The 20,956-nt window shown below is 36.6% G+C and overlaps 1 protein-coding gene across 3 annotated transcripts in view; it reads right to left on the bottom strand.

Annotated features, from left to right (window-relative positions):
• The window catches only part of GRID1 (glutamate ionotropic receptor delta type subunit 1), a 540,304-nt gene that overhangs the window by 121,748 nt on the left and 397,600 nt on the right, over positions 1 to 20,956 (bottom strand). For all 3 annotated transcript variants that reach the window (XM_074154637.1, XM_074154638.1, XM_074154640.1), the window contains exon 5: positions 3,048 to 3,101. In XM_074154637.1, the coding sequence (XP_074010738.1) occupies positions 3,048 to 3,101 (54 nt within the window). The remainder of the gene's footprint in view (positions 1 to 3,047; positions 3,102 to 20,956) is intronic.

Genomic DNA, 20,956 nt, shown 5'->3' with positions numbered 1-20,956 from the left:
TTAGTATTTCTAGATGAATAAAAGTGAAGATGATTAGATATAAATCTAAAAAAGGAAGGGTGGTTAGAAATATATTTCTTTTTTCCCCTCAAATCTCCACTACTTTTGACAGGTCTGCAAGTTATAAACATAAAATGTCTGAAATAAGAAAAGTAGACATACTTACAAATATATTTTTTTAAAACAGTAAGGTTTTTATGACTTTGGCTTCAAAGAGGACATTATGAGGGCATCATATCGCCTGTGAAGACCCAATCCTCTGTATTCTCTTATCCTGAAAGACTTGCCGTGTAATGTTTCAGCCTTCAAACCCCATACAATGAATCCAGCTCCCACTTCACTAGCCTTTTTCTAAAGATGACAGAGTCCTTTTGCACCTCCAATGGCATCCAAACAGATACCTCAGCACAGAGACTTGCATTATTGGAAACTAACAAATGCATGATCTTGACAGTACAGCTCTGTAATTTGAGACCAACTCTTATATTCCACAATTGTTCATTTGCTGTGTAATAAGCTTACCAGCTATATAGTTTTAAGTTAGCTCACCACAAGCTTGGTAGTGTTGCTTACCTAAAAGAATTGAAGTGATAAAATATGTTCAAACTCCAAAACTTAATATCCTGCCATATGGGACAGAAGCCCAACAGAAAAAAAAACCCGAAGCCCAAGGGAAAAAAAGCCCAAACCCAAACATTTATTGAATTGGCAATACAGAGAGAGTAAAGAATATTTAATTCAAGTAAGACAATAATAAAATCTCTTATTGAAATAATGCTGTGCTATATAGTCATTCTCACTATAGCAAGCTAAGTCCAAGTTTCAGATCTTCATTGGCTAGAGGAGAGGTGGGAGACAGGGCAGATTGTGACAAGGTGCTCAAGGTCAGTAGAAATCAGTAGTCTACCCTGTACCAGGCCCTTAAATGGTTCCCTGAAGTCAGAAAGGCCTAAAGAGCCTGTTTACAATCCAATGCTCTTTGTACAAGCAAATTCAATGGAAATAATGACCCCGTGTTCCTACTGCTGCCCCTTCAGGTCAGTTAGCCCTATACCTCACTGTCCTTGCAAATGGGATCACTAGGTCATGCAGACCATAGGGTGAACAAAAAGGTGTAGGATCCTCAATCTGCCTGGAAGAAAAAAAGGACTGGCTAAGTATTTGGTCCATTTACAGAGTGGACTACATCTGGTTTGCCACTATGTGGAATTACATCTAAAAGAGATGATTTGACTTTTGGGAATTGAAAGTTAATTCTATTCTGAAAATCATAGCACCAATCAATATCCAGTCAAAGAATAACATATTTTCCCTCAAGTATCCATGCAGTTCACAGTGATACCAACTGGAAATACGTACGTGGAAAGCATATCAGTCTGTCCTCTTGCTAGCATGGAGGTATGCACACAATTAAATAGGAAGCAAGCCCTAAGAAACCTCTATCTTTCTACAAATATATCCATGTAGATGCTTAACGTATCTTCTTTTCACAGTAGCTTTAAGCATACAAAGACCAACACTTTTCTGTTAAAAAAAGTATAATCTAGACATTTCCTCCTCTTTTTGCCTGCAAAGAGTTCTCCAAAGTTTCATGAATTTGAAGTTTCTGTAACTGTCTGAATTTAATTACATTTTGAGATATTTATAAGTATGTGAACTAATATTTTTCACTAAAATGTTATACTTTAGATTTACATTTTGTTCCCCTACACAGTCTCTAGCCATAAAACAGAAAAAATAAAAGTTCCCAAAATAAAAGTAGAATTGACACCCTGTGTGATGCGTTTGTGTACGTATGCACACGTTTGTGCATGAATGCTGAAGGGGTTTTTTTGTGTTACAGAGTCAGGTTTCGTGAAGCGAGTTTTAACATCTGAACAATAACAGCAGCAATAACAAATTCACAAACACTCCCTCTCTATAAATGTTTAAAGAAATACGCACTACATTATCTTTATGTGAATATAAAGATTGACTCTCCAGGCATCTTGCTGATATTTTGTAGTGGGTCATTACTGCAGCTGACAAATCAGGAGGTATTTAAATGTAACAAGGACTAGAAAGAATTTATAAAGCCTTTGTAAGCAGAGATTTCACTCACTTCCCATAACCCCTATTTAATTACATAGCCTTTCAAATGCCACACAATACAATTTATAGTTACTATTAAAAGTAGCCTATCCAAAATTATTAGCTAGGTGCAAAGAAAGAAATGAGAAATTAACAAAGGAATTGGTTATTAAATTTGAGGCTATACATTTATAATATAAAAATAAAACAGTGAACAAGGTTCTTTTTAACTTAGATACTTTACTATCTTTTAACGAATCATCATTAAAACCAGAAATATACAAAATGGCGCCATTTATCCTGAACAATCAGAGATTTATAAATTACTATATATAGTACAACTTATTTCAAGCTTTCCATTGCTTTTTAAATAAGCATCTGTACTGATTCCCATTAGAGCATCATGGTACTAAGGTAAAATAAATAACTGTAGTAGTAGGACAAGATACCATTTGCCACAGAGACGAAATATCACATTTTAAAACTATGCTATCCTGGACCTTGGCCAAAAGACCAACACAATTTTGCACTAGAGAACATGCATATCATGTAAATCATATTCGAACGAGCTAAGCCTGCAAGTAAGCTCAGCACTCTTTCACCTCCTGGTATCTGAGTGCAGGCTTTCATAGCACTGAAGGGTGAGATTCTGGCAGATATAGATGCATGTATTTGAGGTTTTTTTCGAGATATTCTCTGCTTCCTAAATAGCCAAGAAGCAGGGTCAACATGAAGGTAAAAATAAAATCTCCCAGCTGCTGTGGGGTATATTGGAAGCTTCATTTTGACCTTTGGTATTCAACTTATGCCAATTCAATTGACACAGATAAGCAACGACACCAAAGAGTTCGCATCTTGTACCATTCAAAAAGCAAAAATGCTAAGTATATGCTCAGTTTGATGTGTCAAAACTTATGAAACAAAAGACAGTGATGAGTGAATGTACTAAGCTATGTTGTCTCTTTCGACTTTCTTACCTCATTTACATAGACCCAGTGACTATCCTTTGATGCAAGGTTGGTTTCCACAGCCTACAAAAATAAAAAGAAATATAACAATAAAAATAAATAAAACATGTGAAACATATCCCAGAGAGAATTTACATTAAAAGGTACTACAAAGCTCATTTTGATTGCTTTCGTTGCTATTGGCATTGTTTCAGTACAGTTCTTTTCATCTCTTCCACTGCTGCTTCATGGAACTGTATCTTATCAGTGGTAGTCACATTTCTCTGACTCCAGTGTTTAAACTACAGTAGCCTGTACTGTGAAGATATTCCCTAGATGTACCACAAAAGCATAATGGAGCAGGGTGGTACATCAACAGGATAAGGGATCCTATGATGAACAACTGCATATAGAATATGCAGTTCACGAGATTTAACTTCTGTATGATAATGCATCCTAGTAGGCTAGGTTTCTTTTCAGTATGTATCTCAAAATATACTGCCTCTGCCTCATTACAACTCTGATAGTTTAACTGTTAGCTAACCTAGTTAATGAAAAACACCACTCTAAGACTCTCAAGTGAAATTCATGACTCATCCTCTCTTCAGATTTACATAAGACCCAAGAGAAAGTTATGATTTGCATGGACACTTTTTCTGGCTTCCTGGTGTGGACTTGGATAATCACTGTGTATTATAAAGAAACAGCTCATGTCATCGGACAGCATATTTATCTGTACTCATATAACCCTCATGCTTCAGTAAGATTCAAAAATTGGGAAAGACTGCTAGCACAAACAGTAGTTTGAGTAGTACTGAGGACCTCAGTGGAAGGATTTGGCAATATACATAGAAGTTTCTAACTGCCCCCTTTGTTTGACATAGATAAGATTACTTCAAGATATTTTATAGTCTAATAAAGCAATATCAAGCATCAAGAGGTGTACACTACAGTGATAATGATATTGCTAATGTCCTGCTTAACACACGGTTAAACAGCCACCGCGGATTCATCTCACCTAATAAAACAGGACAGTCCCAGTGCACACATGTATTTCAGGAGGCAGTTCATTACACAAAGTTTTGAATGTCTCTGCTTTCAACCACTTATTTCTTCTGTGCTGATATGACCCCATTTATTGAACAGATACTGTTATTGCTGTGTTATAAATGGCCCTATGAATCACTGAAATGAACCTGGTTAAAAAAACAAATACAAATGAACAAAATCCTTCTAGTTACTGATTTTTAACTTGGATAATTTTGGCACTCTGCTCATTGTGTGTGGCCTGAAAAAGAACTGCGCCAGTGCAGGGAAGCTCTGTAGACTGTGGCACTTGGCTGGGCAGGAACATCATCAACCACCTTCCTCTCCAGAACACATTTGCATAATAAGCCTCTCAGATATTTAGCGTCAGATGGGATGAATCACCTTCTTCCATGACACTGCCTACAGATGACTGGCTTAGAATAAACGCCCACAACTTACAAGGCTGCAGTGAAATGACAAGACATCCATCCTTAATATAGGCAAAGGGAGTGCTGATACCTGATCCTAGCAATAAACAACCCCAAAACTGGCTAAGTAGCCAACATCCACATTTTTAACATTACTCTTAGCTTATATTGTGTTAAAAAAAAAAAAAAAAAAAAAAAAAAGAAAGAAAAGAAGTAAAAATTAGTTAACTGTGTTTTAAAACTTTACTCATTTGTGCAGCCTACGTAAACCTCAGAGAAAATTGTGGGCAACACAGATACCTCAAACTATTTCTCATGTCCACAAGGTGAAGTACTCTTTTAAAGAGAGACAGAAATCCCAAAAGAGAAGCCACAAAGAAGTCAAAAGAGAAAAATCAACACAGACAGGGCACAGTATTTCTCATCATCATCATAAACAGCTTATGGGAAATTAACTATCCCTGGTGTCAAAGCAGACGAGAACCACTAGAGACAACATTTCTGACAAGTTAATCCTCTCCTAAGCATGCAGTGAAAAATTGTCTCCCTTGGTAATTGTCTCCCTCACGTTTCTTTTAAGCTGGCAGGAAAATTAAACTGACCACCTAATTGAGGAATCGCAGCTATTACAAAAGTTAGCAGGAATGAAAGAGAGGGCAAAAACTTGTAGATTTTCTCCCTATTCACCCTTCCAACATATTCAGACAAAGCCAAAATAGCCAGGTGCTGTAACATATAGAAGAAAAGCAAAGTGCTGCCAACATTAGCAAAGCAGAACTAAATAATGCTCAGGTGCAGAGTTATTGCATTGGCTACATTTTGTGATTTATCTGCAACAGTGAGCAATTTGTATGAATAAATGCTAAGTCTGGGGAGCCGCAAGAGCCAGGGAATTTGAAATGAATTATTGTAACTCATTCTTCTGGGTTCACATATCTGGGCCAAAGTTTTTAAAATGAGGTACCTAAATTTAGGTTGCTAAGGGTTTATCTTTAGTCATCAGAGTGCTAGACCATTCAGCACCTCCTACAGAAGTCAATGGCTCTGCACTCTAAAAGCCTGAATTGTATTCAGAAACATAGCCGTATGTAGCCAAGTTTAAATATCTATAAATATCTTCTGTTTAGAGCGGCAACACATAGCATGAAGCATTATTCTAAAGTCATATATGTTGAGAGCAGAAAGTTCTTGCATTCTGTGATTCAGTTTTTGCACCACCTTTGCTGTCCTGAAGAATCCTAAAAGGAACTACTGAAAGTCACATCACCTGACAGCACTAGTGTCTTGGGAGTGCATTGCTAGAGGTTCATGGAAGTTAAGCAGTGTGAAGAGCAAGGTCCTGGAGACCTATGATATCATAAGCAAATTCTCAGAATAAAAAAGAAATTAGATATGTTTGTAACATATGGAGCTTCTTTAAAGAGGAAAAAGTATCAGCATTTGGGAGATTATGGTCACCCATTTTTAATTGTTCAACCTGTTCAAAATCCTGCCATTTATTTAAGCTTGTGCCTCCATCCACTAAAAAAAAAGTTTATGAAACATCCTGAAGGATCTATTACAGCCTATTTCATAACTGCACCCTATGTTAAAGAAAGTAAGATAGGAATTTGAGTGATCACTGCGGCTGAGGAAAAGCTCTGCCATCTATTTACAGCAGGTTTCATGTGCTAAAACATGTTACAAGAGGTGGTTTTTTGTGGAAGAATTATTAATATATATGCAAAATCTCCTAGTTCTTTATATACACTTTATGTATACAGGATCTAGTTGACACTTGGGAGTAATGCCTCACAACATTTCTATCAAATAGAAAATCTGTTTTTGAGATAAACAGTGCACTAGAAATTAAAGAGCATCCATCTTTCCTTTATTTCCTCTTAGACTAGCAAACAGCTTCTGCAAATTTGGAGAAAAGATGGGGCTTTGAGACTGTATTGCCCTTCCCACTTCCCCAACTACGTTTCAACAGCCAAATGTTAAAATGAAGAACCCAAACAAGAGAATTATAATTCACTCAGTGGATCACTATTAATGGCAACATATAAATGATATTATCAGAATCGGGCCAGACTGGGAAGAGGAGAAGGGGAGCAGTGAATGTAGAAAACTGTTTTATAATGTCTCGGTAGAAAGCATTTGCAATAGAAATGAAATAAGGAGACACTGAAACTCAAAATATGAGCATTAAGATTTCAGATCTCATACCAACAATGATAAAAGAAAAGATGCTTCATGAAAAATGATCAACGGTATTTTCATGTATATGGCTTTGTTTACTTTTAAATGTATAACTTTAAAAAATTTACTGCCAATAATCCATGACAACGTTATTTTATTGGAATACAGTGGAGAAAAAATATTTACATGTCTTTATGAATAAGTAACTCGGTTCATTATTTTACCTAATGGCAGTTGCAGGATTAAAAGGAGAAGTTAGGAAAGTAAGCAATAAAAACTGCTGTGTTCAGAAATAAAGCAATTTTGCAGAAAAAAAACAAACCAAACCAAAACACACAAAAAAACAACCAGAAGAGAAACAATCCTTTCCCGACCTTCTCAAAAAATCTGAAACTGAAAACATTTCCAAGCGTATAATGGCTGGCTAGTAATAGGGAATGTGCTTTTCCACAATACTTGGCTGCTTTGCCAGGGTCAGCACCTTGGTATGAACAGCAAAAGGCAGGCTGTGTAGAAAGGAATGTAGGGATGAGTGGCTGGACACAACTTAGGGAGAAGGTGGTGGGTGTTCAGACATTGGGCAGACTGCATCCCAGTGACAGCAGGATGTGCTGAAGAGCTTAGGCTTACATGCATCTGTGTTACATTTACAAACCTGTTGTCTCCTTACTGTGTACCCAGGGGGGCAGGCAGTGGGAATGTCTGGAAGCACCATAACCAACCCCAGGATCCTAGAAGGAAATGTCTTGCAGATGGCAAGCACAGATGGTCCTGTTGTGTCTACATTTTTGGAAACAAGGGCTGCCACCCTGAAATCCATGATATAAAAGAGCCATGAGAGTGTTTTGCCAAAAAGGGATCAAAGTAGTAAAGGGTATTACTTGCACATCTTTTACCTTAACGGTAAGGATAAAGAGCACCATAGCTTTCCAGAGAAAAATGAATGAAAGGGTAAACTGGGAAGTTCACAGTTAGAAAATAATTTGGAAAGAGTGTGCTGAGAGATGCCGAAAGATCACAAAACCAAAGTTGTTGCCAACCAATGACTAATTACAGCTAGCAGCAGAGAGCAGATACACCTGCAAGGTGATGAGGGCTCCATGGAGGCACCAGCAGACACACCCGACCATCTCGAGACCACAGCTCCAGGAACCAGGCCCCGTTACAAAGCTCCTCCTATACAGCTGTCTTCTGGCTTGCAGTGCCACGACAGACCCTTGCCAACCAGACAGACTGCCAAGGGCCAGCCCCCAGGATGCTTACAGCAGAAAGCCAGGCACAGAGAGAGCTCGCCAGAGAGGATCTGAGGAAAAAGCCTGCTGGAGACCCGAGTCCTTTCAGAGACCCCCCATGGTGGGGAATGATATTAGGAAATACTCAAGGTCAGCTTTACTACTACAAAATAAGTAAAAAAAAAGATATGCCTTCATCACAGGCAAATATCACAAATCTCTGGTTCTTCTGACATCATTTGTCATCATCTTTCCCTTCATATTTCTAAAGCAACCAGTGTGGCAATGACAGATAAACCTCTTTTTTCTTTTCTTTTTTCTTCTTTTTTATTAGTCATAATGAAGGCATAAGTAAAGAAGCGTTTGGGGAAGTGATCATGTCTAAATCTCAGCTCTTTACGAATCTTTCATGAGGGATCAGTCACAGCCGTTACAATTCATTACTTGCTCACTTTACATTTGTCACTGGACAGGTTTCAAAATAAAACAGTTTCCAGCTCCTATTGTCCCAAGCAAGGTTCAAGCCAGCGGCCTGCTTCCAAAGACAGCTTTTTTACTTTCCCCCTTCACATCCTTGAAGAAATTATTTAATTAATGTCTTTTCTTCCTCCCCGCAAAAAAGGAAAAAATTTTCAGAACCATTTTGAAATCTATTACAGTAAAACAGAAATGGGAAAACAGTCACTACCTTCCTTACATCATTTTGTAAGCCTGAGCCAAACCTAGCTCCAGCTGCTGACTTTCATTGCAGGAAATGGATTTATATTTTTTAAAATTGCTTTTCTCTTTATTTAAATGTCCAGGAAAACATCATAGGAATCAGGGTACTGGTTTAGATCCCAAAGAGGAGATACAGACCACCTTTCCAATGCAATACATTTGACAATAATTAATTGGATACTATCAAAGTGCACCTGTTTATCTGAGAAGCTTTGTATATGTCTTGGATACAAATAAGTTAAGACAGAAGATATGAAAATGTCAATTCTGGTAGAGCAGATGGGTTCAATCTATATACCCTAGATACCCGATTTATACTCAGAAACTCCTTCAATTAAAATAGTGCAGTTCACATCCAGGAGTGACTTGCATAGGTAATAGAACTTCACAGAAAAAAAAATTCTCTGTATTTGTTACTGAGATTCTTGCAATTCATTAGCACTTTTCTTTCCTTTGCATTTTAAATAAATACCTCTTGGCTCAGTATCTCCAAAGCAGCGTAAATCCTATAGTGTTTAATATATTAAAAATAAATAAATAAGCATTACTAGCCACAATAAACAAACTATTTAAAAAAATAATAATTAAAAAGCCAGTCTAGTCTAATCACCTTATAATACTTATAGTGTACTAAAGAATACTGCAAACTGATATTGTTTCTAAAGCTTAATTGGTAATGGAACTATTAGTACAGGGATTAAAACAGAATTTTCCAGGCCACAGTACATCTCTAGATGAAAAGTCATAAAACTAAGACTTTTTGGACTAAGAATCTTGCAGAGAAAAAATTCAGTTGCAGTAAAATGGATTAGGACTGTAAGTTTACTTTTCTCATTTAATACAGGTTAATTAAAATTTCTAAATGTCATTTTGAAGTGAAATATTAAATTCTTCCTTCTCTAAATGGTAAAATGGAAATTTAAAGAGGTTCCATGATATACTTTTTCATATCACAAAATTCACTGAGCCTGACCTCTTCTTACTGAACATCACTCTTCATGAAGGATTTGTACTTTTAATAAAAAAGGTTTTGACAGAATTTCTATACTCTTCCCTTTTTTGAACAACTTCCTAGAAATGTGCACATACACACTTATTAAAAAACACTTAGCAGGCTCACTGAGGCCTTGTCTTTCAGTGATCACTACCTCATGTCAACGATAAGACTTAATTTCCCTACACTTACAACAGAAGCTGTCAATTCAGAATCTCAGTACATATTAGCTTCGTCCAAGTGATTAATGAACCACCAACATAACATGCTTTTAACAACCACATTTCTTGATAATTCAGCATGTGTAATACTTCATTCTTGGTCTACACTAAATAAACATATTACTAAAAAAGCCTCACTCAGCGGGAATGTTTTTTTTTTCAATTTATCATGCACTGTTTCATTAAAACATGAAGTTTGGTATTTCCTTATTACTCTTCTGCAGAACTGCATTGCTAAGAAAAGCCATTTCCCTCACTGGTACTGACAAAGTACAAATAATAACTGAAAGGTTGTAATGAGTTTGGATGGTATTTTAACGATTCTGGGTTTCTCCAGTAGTATGAGTGTAGAAACCTGGCATATTCAGCTTGAATCTCTATATTCTATATTCTATATAGATCTCTATATTCTCCCACTCAGATGTCTTGTCATTAGTCTCGGATAGCTATCCAGTGTTCTTGTTCCCCACAAACTCTGTAATATTTCATTTATGGTCTCTGTCCAAAATGTGTGAGATGGTCCTTTCTCGACTTCTGTATCAATTCTTCCACAAGCTAAATATCTCAACCTAATAAATGAAAAAAAAAAGAGAGGAGAAAAAGAAAAAGAGAGGAGAAAAAGAAAAAGAGAGGAGAAAAAGAAAAAGAGAGGAGAAAAAGAAAAAGAGAGGAGAAAAAGAAAAAGAGAGGAGAAAAAGAGAGGAGAAAAAGAAAAAGAGAGGAGAAAAAGAAAAAGAAAAAGAAAAAGAAAAAGAAAAAGAAAAAGAAAAAGAAAAAGAAAAAGAAAAAGAAAAAGAAAAAGAAAAAGAAAAAGAAAAAGAAAAAGAAAAAGAGAGAAAGTGAGAAAGAGAAAGCGAAAGCGAAAAAAAAGAAAAAGACTAAAAAGAAAAAAACATTCCACAGCAAGTCCTCAAATACCATCAACAACTGAGCTCCATTTTCGGTTGCTAATAAGACATTTCACACATACAGGAGTAAATATGACCCAAACCTTCTCCCGCTTTTAGCGCACACCTCTACAGTTGATGAACGCTAATTAGAAGGTGTACATGACATTTTTGCACAATATGATTTGATAATAACCCAAACTTAAATATACTAATAATATAATTTAAAGATTTTACTGTACTAGTTTGCTGTTACTTAGGTCATAGGTGATCAAAAAAAATCACAACTACACTGAAGAAAACCAACATAAAACCTTAATGTTAATCAAGAGAAACACTGAAGATTAAGAAAATTATAAGGAAGAGTGGCAGAAGAGTAATTATACACTGCAGCTTCTCCTGGCTACACGGCTGTAATGTTCTTCAGTATCTACTGTAACATATGTGACATTGCCTATTGTTTTAGCCTTAATCATTTCAATGTAACGCCTTGAGATTTCTGTTTAATCTTATTCCCATTTTATAGGTAATGCTTATTATATTCAATCTCTGTTGCCATTCCATTTAATGCATATTCCACTGAATGATGCATAAAAGTACTATATATGGAACTGTTCCAAAAGCATTCAGTAAGAATTTACTTTTCAAAGCCCAAATGTCACATACTATTTATAAATGTGGCAACTGTTGACCATTCAACTACGTGGCACAGTGGGGACACCAGATAATTGCACAGCTGTCAGAAAGCAACATTTCCATAAGGACATAAATCTAATGTTAACTAAAGAACATAACCTCTCAGAAATCCTGTACTTTAAATTCTACCAAAGCCACACTCTGAGTTGACTTCGAAGACCCAATGAAATCTTTGAAAAGAATAACTACTTTTGCTTAGACACTGAGTTTCTTTTTGAAGATAACAACTTTGTACATCTATACTCTATTAAAAAGTCTCAGCTTTTTAGAGATAATTTTGTAATGCTTTGTTAAGGACTGTTCCCCTGAAACAAACTAAAATTCATCAGAGTTGTCCAGAATCTGGATCTTGCGGTTTTTTTGTTGGTTTGCTTTGGTTCTCCTGCCTCTCATTAAGAGAAGAAATCACCACTGAAACAATTTAGCAGTTTAAGTTTTCTATTTGTTTGGAATGCCTACATGGGGTTGACTAGACATAAGTATGAAGGTTGAAAATGCCTTTTAAACCTATTTTCAGCATGGATGATTGCTCTCTATTGTCATAACGAGCAGCCATTCCACAGTCAGGGTATAACACATATCAGTATATACCACCAATCTCATACACTGTGCGTTCTCAGCTCTACTCAGAAACAGTAGCTTAAGCTCCAACTTCAGCTTGCACTGTAAGTTCAATATAACTTTTTAGAGTTTGCACAATTTTTTCCAGAGTTTGATCTTTTTGTAGGTATGAAACAGCAGATGGTAACTATATCATTAAAGAAAGATGCAAACTTCTTAGCTTTCTAACACACACACAACACCAAACGGTGAAAACACAACTTATACATTTCTAATTTTTTCTTATCAAGGAGGGTGCTTTGTCTTAACAGTGTGATAGCTGAAGCTCCCAGAATCATGTGTCACGTAAACTCTGAACTGAGAGAACCAGCTATAAGCTGAAGAGACCACTTTTTGATTTTCCTGAACTAATGGTCTAATACTGATTCATTGCCTCTGGCACAAAGTTGCCCATCACATTTCAAGACTGTTATTTTACATAGGCTATGGGTTTTTAAACTCTACGAACTGGGAAAAGTATAGCCACATCAAAGGTTACCCTGTCCGTTAGCCATTTTTTAATCTGTTCACACACAAGCAATCTCTTCTCTTAAATTTGTTAAAAATCTTGTCTGGTTTTAAAGGAGAGATGACAACACTAATCTTACCTCAGCCTCAAATATAATCACTTTCAAACCCATCCTTTTCTGCCTACAGCACTCTTATTTTAAATTGCAAAATAAATACATAAATAAAGCAAAATCCTTACAGGTCTGAGGACCTTCTTGTCAGTGATAGTGCATTTTACATGCACAAACAGTGCCACAGGCTGTGAGCACTAAAGAACACCTTAAAGACCACCTTAACCATCTCAAACCAGATCAGCTCTGCCAAGAGGAAAGAATATTTGCTTTTCTTTACACTGCACAAGCATACTTGGCTTCTGTGTATTTGTCAAGTGATAGCTCTTTCAGGCTACTCTAACAGGAAAGAAACCCTCGGGGAGCAGTAATGGTGGTGATGGAAGGGCTAACTCTCCATTTGTACGTTCACAGTCTCAATAACTTTATGCAAAGCCTTACAGGCTACGTAAAGGTAAGCAAAGGGAGCAGTCACCTCACACTGAGTACATACACAGCACACACCAATAAGAAACAGGCATAGAGAAGTTCAATTTTTGTTTACAGATTTTTCTTCTAAGTAGGTGTTCAAATATTCACCATTTGGGTCAAAACCTAGGATGCCTTGCATCTACACTTTCTCAAAGCTTGCAGAGGTGCACTAGAGCCCCTGTGGTTATCTCATTACTGCCAGTCTTTATCAGCTTTATGTTTAGCAGCAAGAATGATATTAGAAATATATGGGGCATGAGAAGATCTGACTGGAAAACACACTTACTTTTCCTTAAATGTTTGCATGCAGTTATTCAGACAAGCATGGCAAAGTTATTAATTTTAAAATACATATTTCATCCTTTCAAACAATTTCCACTTCATCTAACTAACACAAGCTCACATAGTGTTTGCAAAGTTATAGACAAATGAGAATGAACCTTTCTACATTGTCTGGAGCAACAGCTTATCTTCTGACTCCAGGGAAACCAGCATTCATTACAGATTATGTCTTGATTCTGTTCTTGAAACCAAATCAGTTTTAGCATTTTAACTACTGTAATTTTCTTCCCATTGTTTCTGTGGTAGAATTTAGACAAAAAACAGATCTGTATTAGAATTTCCATGTACCTGAACTTTCATACAAATCCAGAGGAAGAAAAAAGGGAAACCAATAGGGTTTTAATTTTAAATTCTGAGCTTGTTTGACTTGTGATATGCTGTCCTTACCACTGATTCCTATTATTCCATCCATGCAGGTATGAAAGGATTCATAAGGGAAACTTCCATTACATCTAATTAAAGCCTACACCTCAATGACAAAAAATAAAGTACACCTTGTGGTATATCCTTCATGCAGAATGATTTCTATAGAGGACCATAAGTCTATGTTTTAAGCCTCTAGTGACCAGCTGAGAGGGAAAAAAACAACAGTCTCCAAATATTATGGGATGATCAGAATTTTTAAATTAACCATTGTATTTGTGACAAACAATGACTAGAATACAGCTTCATGTATCCCATGAAAAGAGATTCAATTTTCAGACTAATATATGAAAGCATCCAACAAATGTTAATTGATTTTTCTGAAGATAAAGTGAAAGCAACATGTTGTGAATAATACAACAAATAGTGCCAAACAGGGAATTTGGCATGAAATTTGTCCTCCTTGGGGAAAATCTATGGCAGATGGAAAGAAGAACCAAGTCTGTTAGTTGACGATAGCTTTGTTCATAAAGTCTGTGGGGTGGTCAAATTTCCCTGTTTGCAAAATCTACTTGGGCATGCTGAAGTTTTGAGTAAGACAAAGGTAAAACTGCAGGTATCTTTGGCTATGATTGATGAGCAGTTTAACTGTAAAGCTTTTTAAAAAAAAAAATTTACCTAGGGAAAATTTAAAAAGACAGTGTCTTGGAAAGTCAATAAGCAGGTGTCAAAATGGGAAGTTTGTGAGAGTTAAATGTAACGATAAAGAGAGGAGGAAAAAAGATGACATTGGAATGGACCACATTTTTATATCAGGTTTACACCTGGTTTTATAGGGCTCTCAAAAGAATGTTACAATAAACATTATTATATGAAAAAAATTAATAAAGACATCCTTAAGTGCTTACCTGATGGGAACATAATGCTATCACCTGACAGACATCATGGAAGAGAAGAACTAAGGACTAGCAATGCATCTGGAGACATGGGAGAAATTCAGAAATTTTTTGAAGTAAACACAGAGGAAAGAAGAGAAAATATTAATTTGACATGATGTGAGTTATAAATACCTCCAAACAGAAAGACTTGGAGCACGTGAGCACAAAGACAAGACAGAGGAGTGATCAACTATGTCAAGACAAAGTGTTGGTAACAGTGCAAGACAGCTGCACAGGGAACAGAAATGCTGTATAGAACAAACAGACAAGCAAAGACCAGATGAACCCCACAAGCACAGAGGAAGATAAAATCCAAGGGCTGAAACCTATGGGTGGTGAGAACAACATATAGAAGATTAAAAAACGTAAATAAAAGAGGGGAAAGGGGACAGGGAAGGTAGGAAGCAACCACAAAACAGGTGAAGAAAAAATAAAATTGAGAAGACTAGAGATTCACACAATCCCAGGAACTGCTGAATTTCATGAGGGACAAATTGACTGGCCTGTCATCAGAGAGCACAGAAGGAAGAGGTCAGCAAGCTAAGACAAGAGACAGCCTCGAGGCAGAAAAGAAATAAGAAAGAATAATAAAAAAAATATTCTTTGTTCACTTAGGTCAGGTGTCATTGTAAGGTTACTGCTTGATAAGTAATATTTATACACAGAGAGATGCACAGTGCATCAAAGTAGGACATAGCTAATGAAGATGAACAGACAGAAAAAAAGACTTGTGGTAAAAAGAAACAGTAAGTGTAACCACTGAAAAGTGTTCTCATTAAAATGGACCTTTCTTAGATGATCCTTTCGGGTAAGACACTCAGTGCTGGCCTTGAGAGGCTTAAGTCTGAAACCACTAGAAGAAAATTAAATATTGAAGAGCACACAGGACTCACAGTCTCTAAAACTATTTTTAATTTGTGAAACTATAAAAAAATGTTAATGAGGGTATAGTAACAGATATGTCCAAACAGAGAGGGCAGTGCAACATGTAAAAATATCAATAACAAAAATACAAATATGATGACTTTAGAGTCAGAAATGGAATTATATTTATAGCAAGATGACAGACAACAAAGAAATAAATAGGAACATCATGGTAAAACAGACTGAATCTATGTAATGTGGGGGAAGTATAATAAAGGAAAGAAAGACTTCCTGGGATAGGGGCTCTACAATCAAAGTTGACTATAGAAGAATAACACCTATTAAAAAGTTCTGCAGGGGTGGTGTGCATTTAATAAATTTTAAAATCCTAAGTCAGAGGACAAAAAAAATAATTTATTTTGTTGGATAGCGTAATCATGAATTAAATGAAGCAAAGTACAGACAAGGTTCCTAGCTTCATAATAGAAGATCTTAAAGAAATTCCAAATATCCTCTGCCATTCTTAGGTTTTGAGCTTTTTGGTTATCCTATTTTCTCAGCAGTTACTCCTTTTGAACCGGAGAGCTTTGGTTCGTTATTTAATACTATCAGTAATGATCCTGACAAATACTATTAAATGAATTAACTACGATAAGAAACTAGGAGATATGATAAATACAGAGGTATTTAGAGACCATTTAAAAAGATGATGACTTCTGAAACCAGATAACAGGATTATGTTATTCACTACTATGAAAACTACACTACACTATACATTCACTACTATGAAAAATAAGGTCATGCACTCAGAGAATAAAAAATTTTGCTCTTATTTGAGACCATCAGGCTTATTAGAGGCTTATTAGAGGTTTGTTGTCTGTGATCTAGCAATTTGTGCACCCATGAACAATTAGACCCTAAGATGTATCAGCTGAAATGCTGTCAGTAGAATAAGAAAGTATTAATACCAACAGAGAGAGACTCCTGTAGTCATCAAGAGGTTGAGAGTAGAATTTAAGTTTGGATAGTTTAGTAGCAGAACCATAATACAATAAGCTTGCTGTATTTCAAGTACTATTTTAAGTCCCTCAGGAGGATAAAAACCAAAGTATCCCAATTGCTAAACTCACATGGCAATGCTAGCACAGACATATGGATGCAAGTAGGATCATGGATATATTCTGGATGAGAATACATACAAAGACTTCTAAGTATTATGGTAAAATTCTGAATTCATCTCTCAACAGCAGTGCCAGGCCAAAATACACACAGTTCAATTTTAAGGGAGTGCATGATCAGTTTATGGAAGTGATTATGGAATATATATTTACGTATTATGGTGGCCTCTGTTCTCAGGGGACAGGAGCCAGTAAGCCAGGAGTTCATTTCTCATCTTGTACCCCTGAGACAGTGCAGAAACTCAGCAGCAGCCTCCTGGGTTTTATGAGAAAGACATAAAAATTTGTACTTTATAGACTACAGCAGAGCTGAAGGAGTTAATATTGAGTCCCTGTTTCTATTAGGAACTCAGGCATTCAAGATTTAACATCTCAGATGTTCCAAATTGCATCTCCTGGAACTTGGCAAGCATTTTGTCAGCTTCAATGCAATTTGCTTTTCCAAACCCAAATTGTTTTTAAAAGATTAAGGTGTTTTAATTTTTTAAGCAGTACGCACAAAAGCAGTAATCCTTTACCATTGTGATAAGGATTGTCTACCATAATCTTTATTATTTACTAAAGCTTGACTGTTAAAAAAAAAGGAACTAACATTTCAAAGTCTATTTAGGTAGCTGAGTTGCTATTTTCTGAATTTAGGGCTGAGAAAAGAAGACTGATTACTTCAGCTCTGAAGAACTCGGATTAAAAAAAATGATGGTATTCCATGGAAACCACATGACTCAAGAATTAATTATGTAATAAGGGATGAATATTAGCCCCATTCAAGTCAAGGGAAACAATATTTCATCCTTGGGAGTCTTCTGTCTCTCAAATGCTGCTTCAAATCCTCCAAAACTGATAGATTTAGATTATATTAAGAACCAGTGAGTCCATAGTAAAGTAACTCAGTTAACAGGTCCTTAACAAAAGACTATCTATTACAAACACATACCAAACATAGGCAAAGAAATATTAGGCTCTGCTTTCTTGATGAAAGTAGGTATGACAGAGTCCTGGGGAGGCAAAAAATCCACACACCATCTACTATGTGAGGTGTTCAAATCAGGCTGGTACCAGTCCCAAACTGGCGAGCTCCAAGATGATATAAAAAGAGTTTTCAGCAGAATGAAGGAGAAAAATATAATAATAATGTAAGTACTGTTAGACCTTTTTTGCAGTTGGAAATTAAGACAGAGACATCAAGTGCATGATAAACATCACACACAGCACATGACAGAACAAGGAGCTCGAGTCACTTGTCCTTGTTCAAGGCCTTCAATAGTAATCCTTGTTTTAAAAATCTGGATCCTTTCTTGCCTGTGGTAATATCAGATGGATTCATCACAGCAAAGTGTGCACTGAACCTGCGGCTTTCTGCTCCAGAAGAGAGAAAAGACAACACACATTTGGAGATGCTCCATCAGTGTTCCAACAGCCCTTCACCAGAAATGCATTCTTACCATTGTCTCATTTGGTACCTCCGCTTGAAGAGTAGTTTAAAGATGTGCACTCTTGACTATGCACATAAATCTGTGCCTTTTATGGCTTTCTCCATTGCAGCACTCAAATAGAAAACAAAACCTCAACTTACAAGAATATCGCTGCAAGTTTGCACTTGCAATTATATCTTATTGCGTCACACCTGCAGCTACTCCTAGACCTGGGGTTTGATTGCTTTCAATTGAATGCTGGAAGGTGGCAGAAGTATTTTTCCTTGATGAATCTGAAGCTCATAGCCAGAATTGTCCAGCCACAATCCAGAATCATCCTGCCCTTCCCTGGATAGATATACATGTGTGTTTTTGTATGTGCACATTTGTGTGGATATACTCTCACATATATGTATACCCACACAGATGTCTGAGGATGGGCATATAAAACAAATGAGAAAAAGGAAAATGAAGGGAAGAAAACCAGGCCAGCAGTAACATCCAAAACATCTAGGTCCAAGCATAAAGGGTATTTTAAACAAAGTTGTCCTCACCAAACTGAGTGGGGACTCAGAAAAACTGACTCCTGGATTTATCATAAAATTCCTAGAAACACATGACCACATTTTCTCAAGTTTGATGCATATGAATAACTAATTCCATACTATTTATGTGCATTTAAATAGATACACACACATATATACATGCATAAAGTGTTGTACATCTAAAACAGGTAGGCAAACGACTGGTGGAACTGTTCCAGGGGCATGCATCATCTAGAATAGTATTAGTAGCTATGCTAACAAGTAAAATTTGTTTGCATATGTTTTGGCCATTGACTGTAAAGTTTGGCTATACCTAAATAGGATTTATTGGTCAATTATACACTTACCTGGAAATCAATATAAATCAATACACCACACAGTTTCTTTCTCTTCTGCCTTTATGTCACGTATTTACTCCCTCCTGTGTCTTTAGGAATAAGAAAACAGAGGAGGGCAGTCCCTTTGAAATTATTTGAATATGTACATTTTTCTGTCATCATTTATTGACTTCTGAGAGAACGATGCCTTTCCACCTTTGGGACAAGTGGCAAGAAGCCATTTCCCCCACTAGATTTATTATTGCCTTGCCATTGAAAGCACATTTCACCACTACAGTTGGCTGTGTCAGATGAGATACCACATGGCTGAGCTCTGTGCAAATTGCCTCTCACTGCAGCCTATGTACCATGCTCAAGCATCACCTTCGCTAACCTCCCATTGTTCCCTGTTTCTTTTCATTAAGTCTATTCAACAATTCCCTCTAAAATCTGTGTCTTGGCTGTCTCTCTGTCTGGTGACTTCTCCCTGCCCCTTTCAACAAGCACAAGACATTACTCACCTATCTGTGCTGCACAGCTGAAACAGAGAAACTATCAGTCGAGTGAGAAGACTGCAGCACACGCCTGTGCTATTATTTTGCTTTCCCTTAGCTACTCCATGCTCCCTATTTCAGAGAACAATTTATTTCCCAAATTAATGACAAGTACCCCACCAGTCTTTATTCTGGAACCCTCACCAGCTACTTCCTCCGTTCCAAACCCAGAGACAGATGGAGCAGTTTGCTCCCATCTGTAGATAAGACTACAAACACAAAACTCTTCCTCTCTCTCTCTACCACCTTTTCTCTCTTGCTTCCCCGGACAGATTGAAGAGTCTACAACAGCTGTCCAAGAACCCCACATCATTGATTTTCTTGCTCTTTTTAAAATCACAGACAGAACCTGGTATTTTGAGCCACGTGTCTCATTTTCTGTGTGTTGGGTAAATAAGGTATATTAGGCTTAATAAGGTATATTGAAAAAGACTTTAATTTCCAACCCAAACTTTTTTTACTCAGTTTTGGTTACTCCAACACCTTTTCTCCTCACACTTGAGCCTTCTTTCCTCAAAGATCCCTGCGTCTATACTTGGGATGGAGCTAATGACAGGATTCACCAGCTCTCACCCTCTCTGTTCTTCAGAGATGTGACCTTGCACCACCGGAAATTGTGCTGTGAGAAACAGACATGCAAAACAAACCTTCACCAGTTTTCAAAAGCCAAGCAAAATTATTTTCTACCCCATCTGCCCATTTGGTTATAAAATAGGGAGGACATTTTTTCTTGACCTCAGTAAACAGGAATAAATAGCCTTTTCAATCCTCAATTCTCATTTACCTAACTACAGATAGACAGACTTATTTGTGCAAAAGCTATGCATATGTGCATACTTACCCTTCCAAATACCCTCTACCACAGGGCACAGCTGCCATTCAAGTCAAGTGCCATAAATTCATCAGAAAAATTATACTTGCTAAAAAAACCAAAACAATAATAACAAAAAACCAACCAAACCAACTATCTGGCATTCTTAACACTGTTCTCATTTGAAATTGCCCTACCACAAGTCATGATGGATTAAGAGGAACCAAAAAGCATAACCCCAGGATGGATTTTAAACAGTTTTATTCACGTAATTTAAAACCAACTAGGATACCATACAGCTTTCTCAGGCTTCACAAGGGCCTGAATCCTTCTCTGTGACTACTGAGCATAATTAATTTACCAAACTTAAACTTTCCCTTTCATTTAACTGATGATTAATTGCTCAATATACTGATTGCTTCTCAAGTCCTGCTCCTGAGTTACATGCCTTGGCAACTTGTGAAACTAGTATATACAATCCTAAGCTTTGCTATTGCATCCTGTTGGCAGGGAAGGCTCAAAACTTGTCTCAGATGAATAATTGTGGTAATAACTGAAATAAACTAAGATGTCTT

Source organism: Numenius arquata, chromosome 10 (genome assembly GCF_964106895.1).
Source record: "Numenius arquata chromosome 10, bNumArq3.hap1.1, whole genome shotgun sequence".
In the NCBI taxonomy this organism is placed as follows: Eukaryota; Metazoa; Chordata; class Aves; order Charadriiformes; family Scolopacidae; genus Numenius; species Numenius arquata.
The sequence above is the reverse complement of the archived record's forward strand: the minus strand, read 5'-3'. Positions and strand labels throughout refer to the sequence as shown.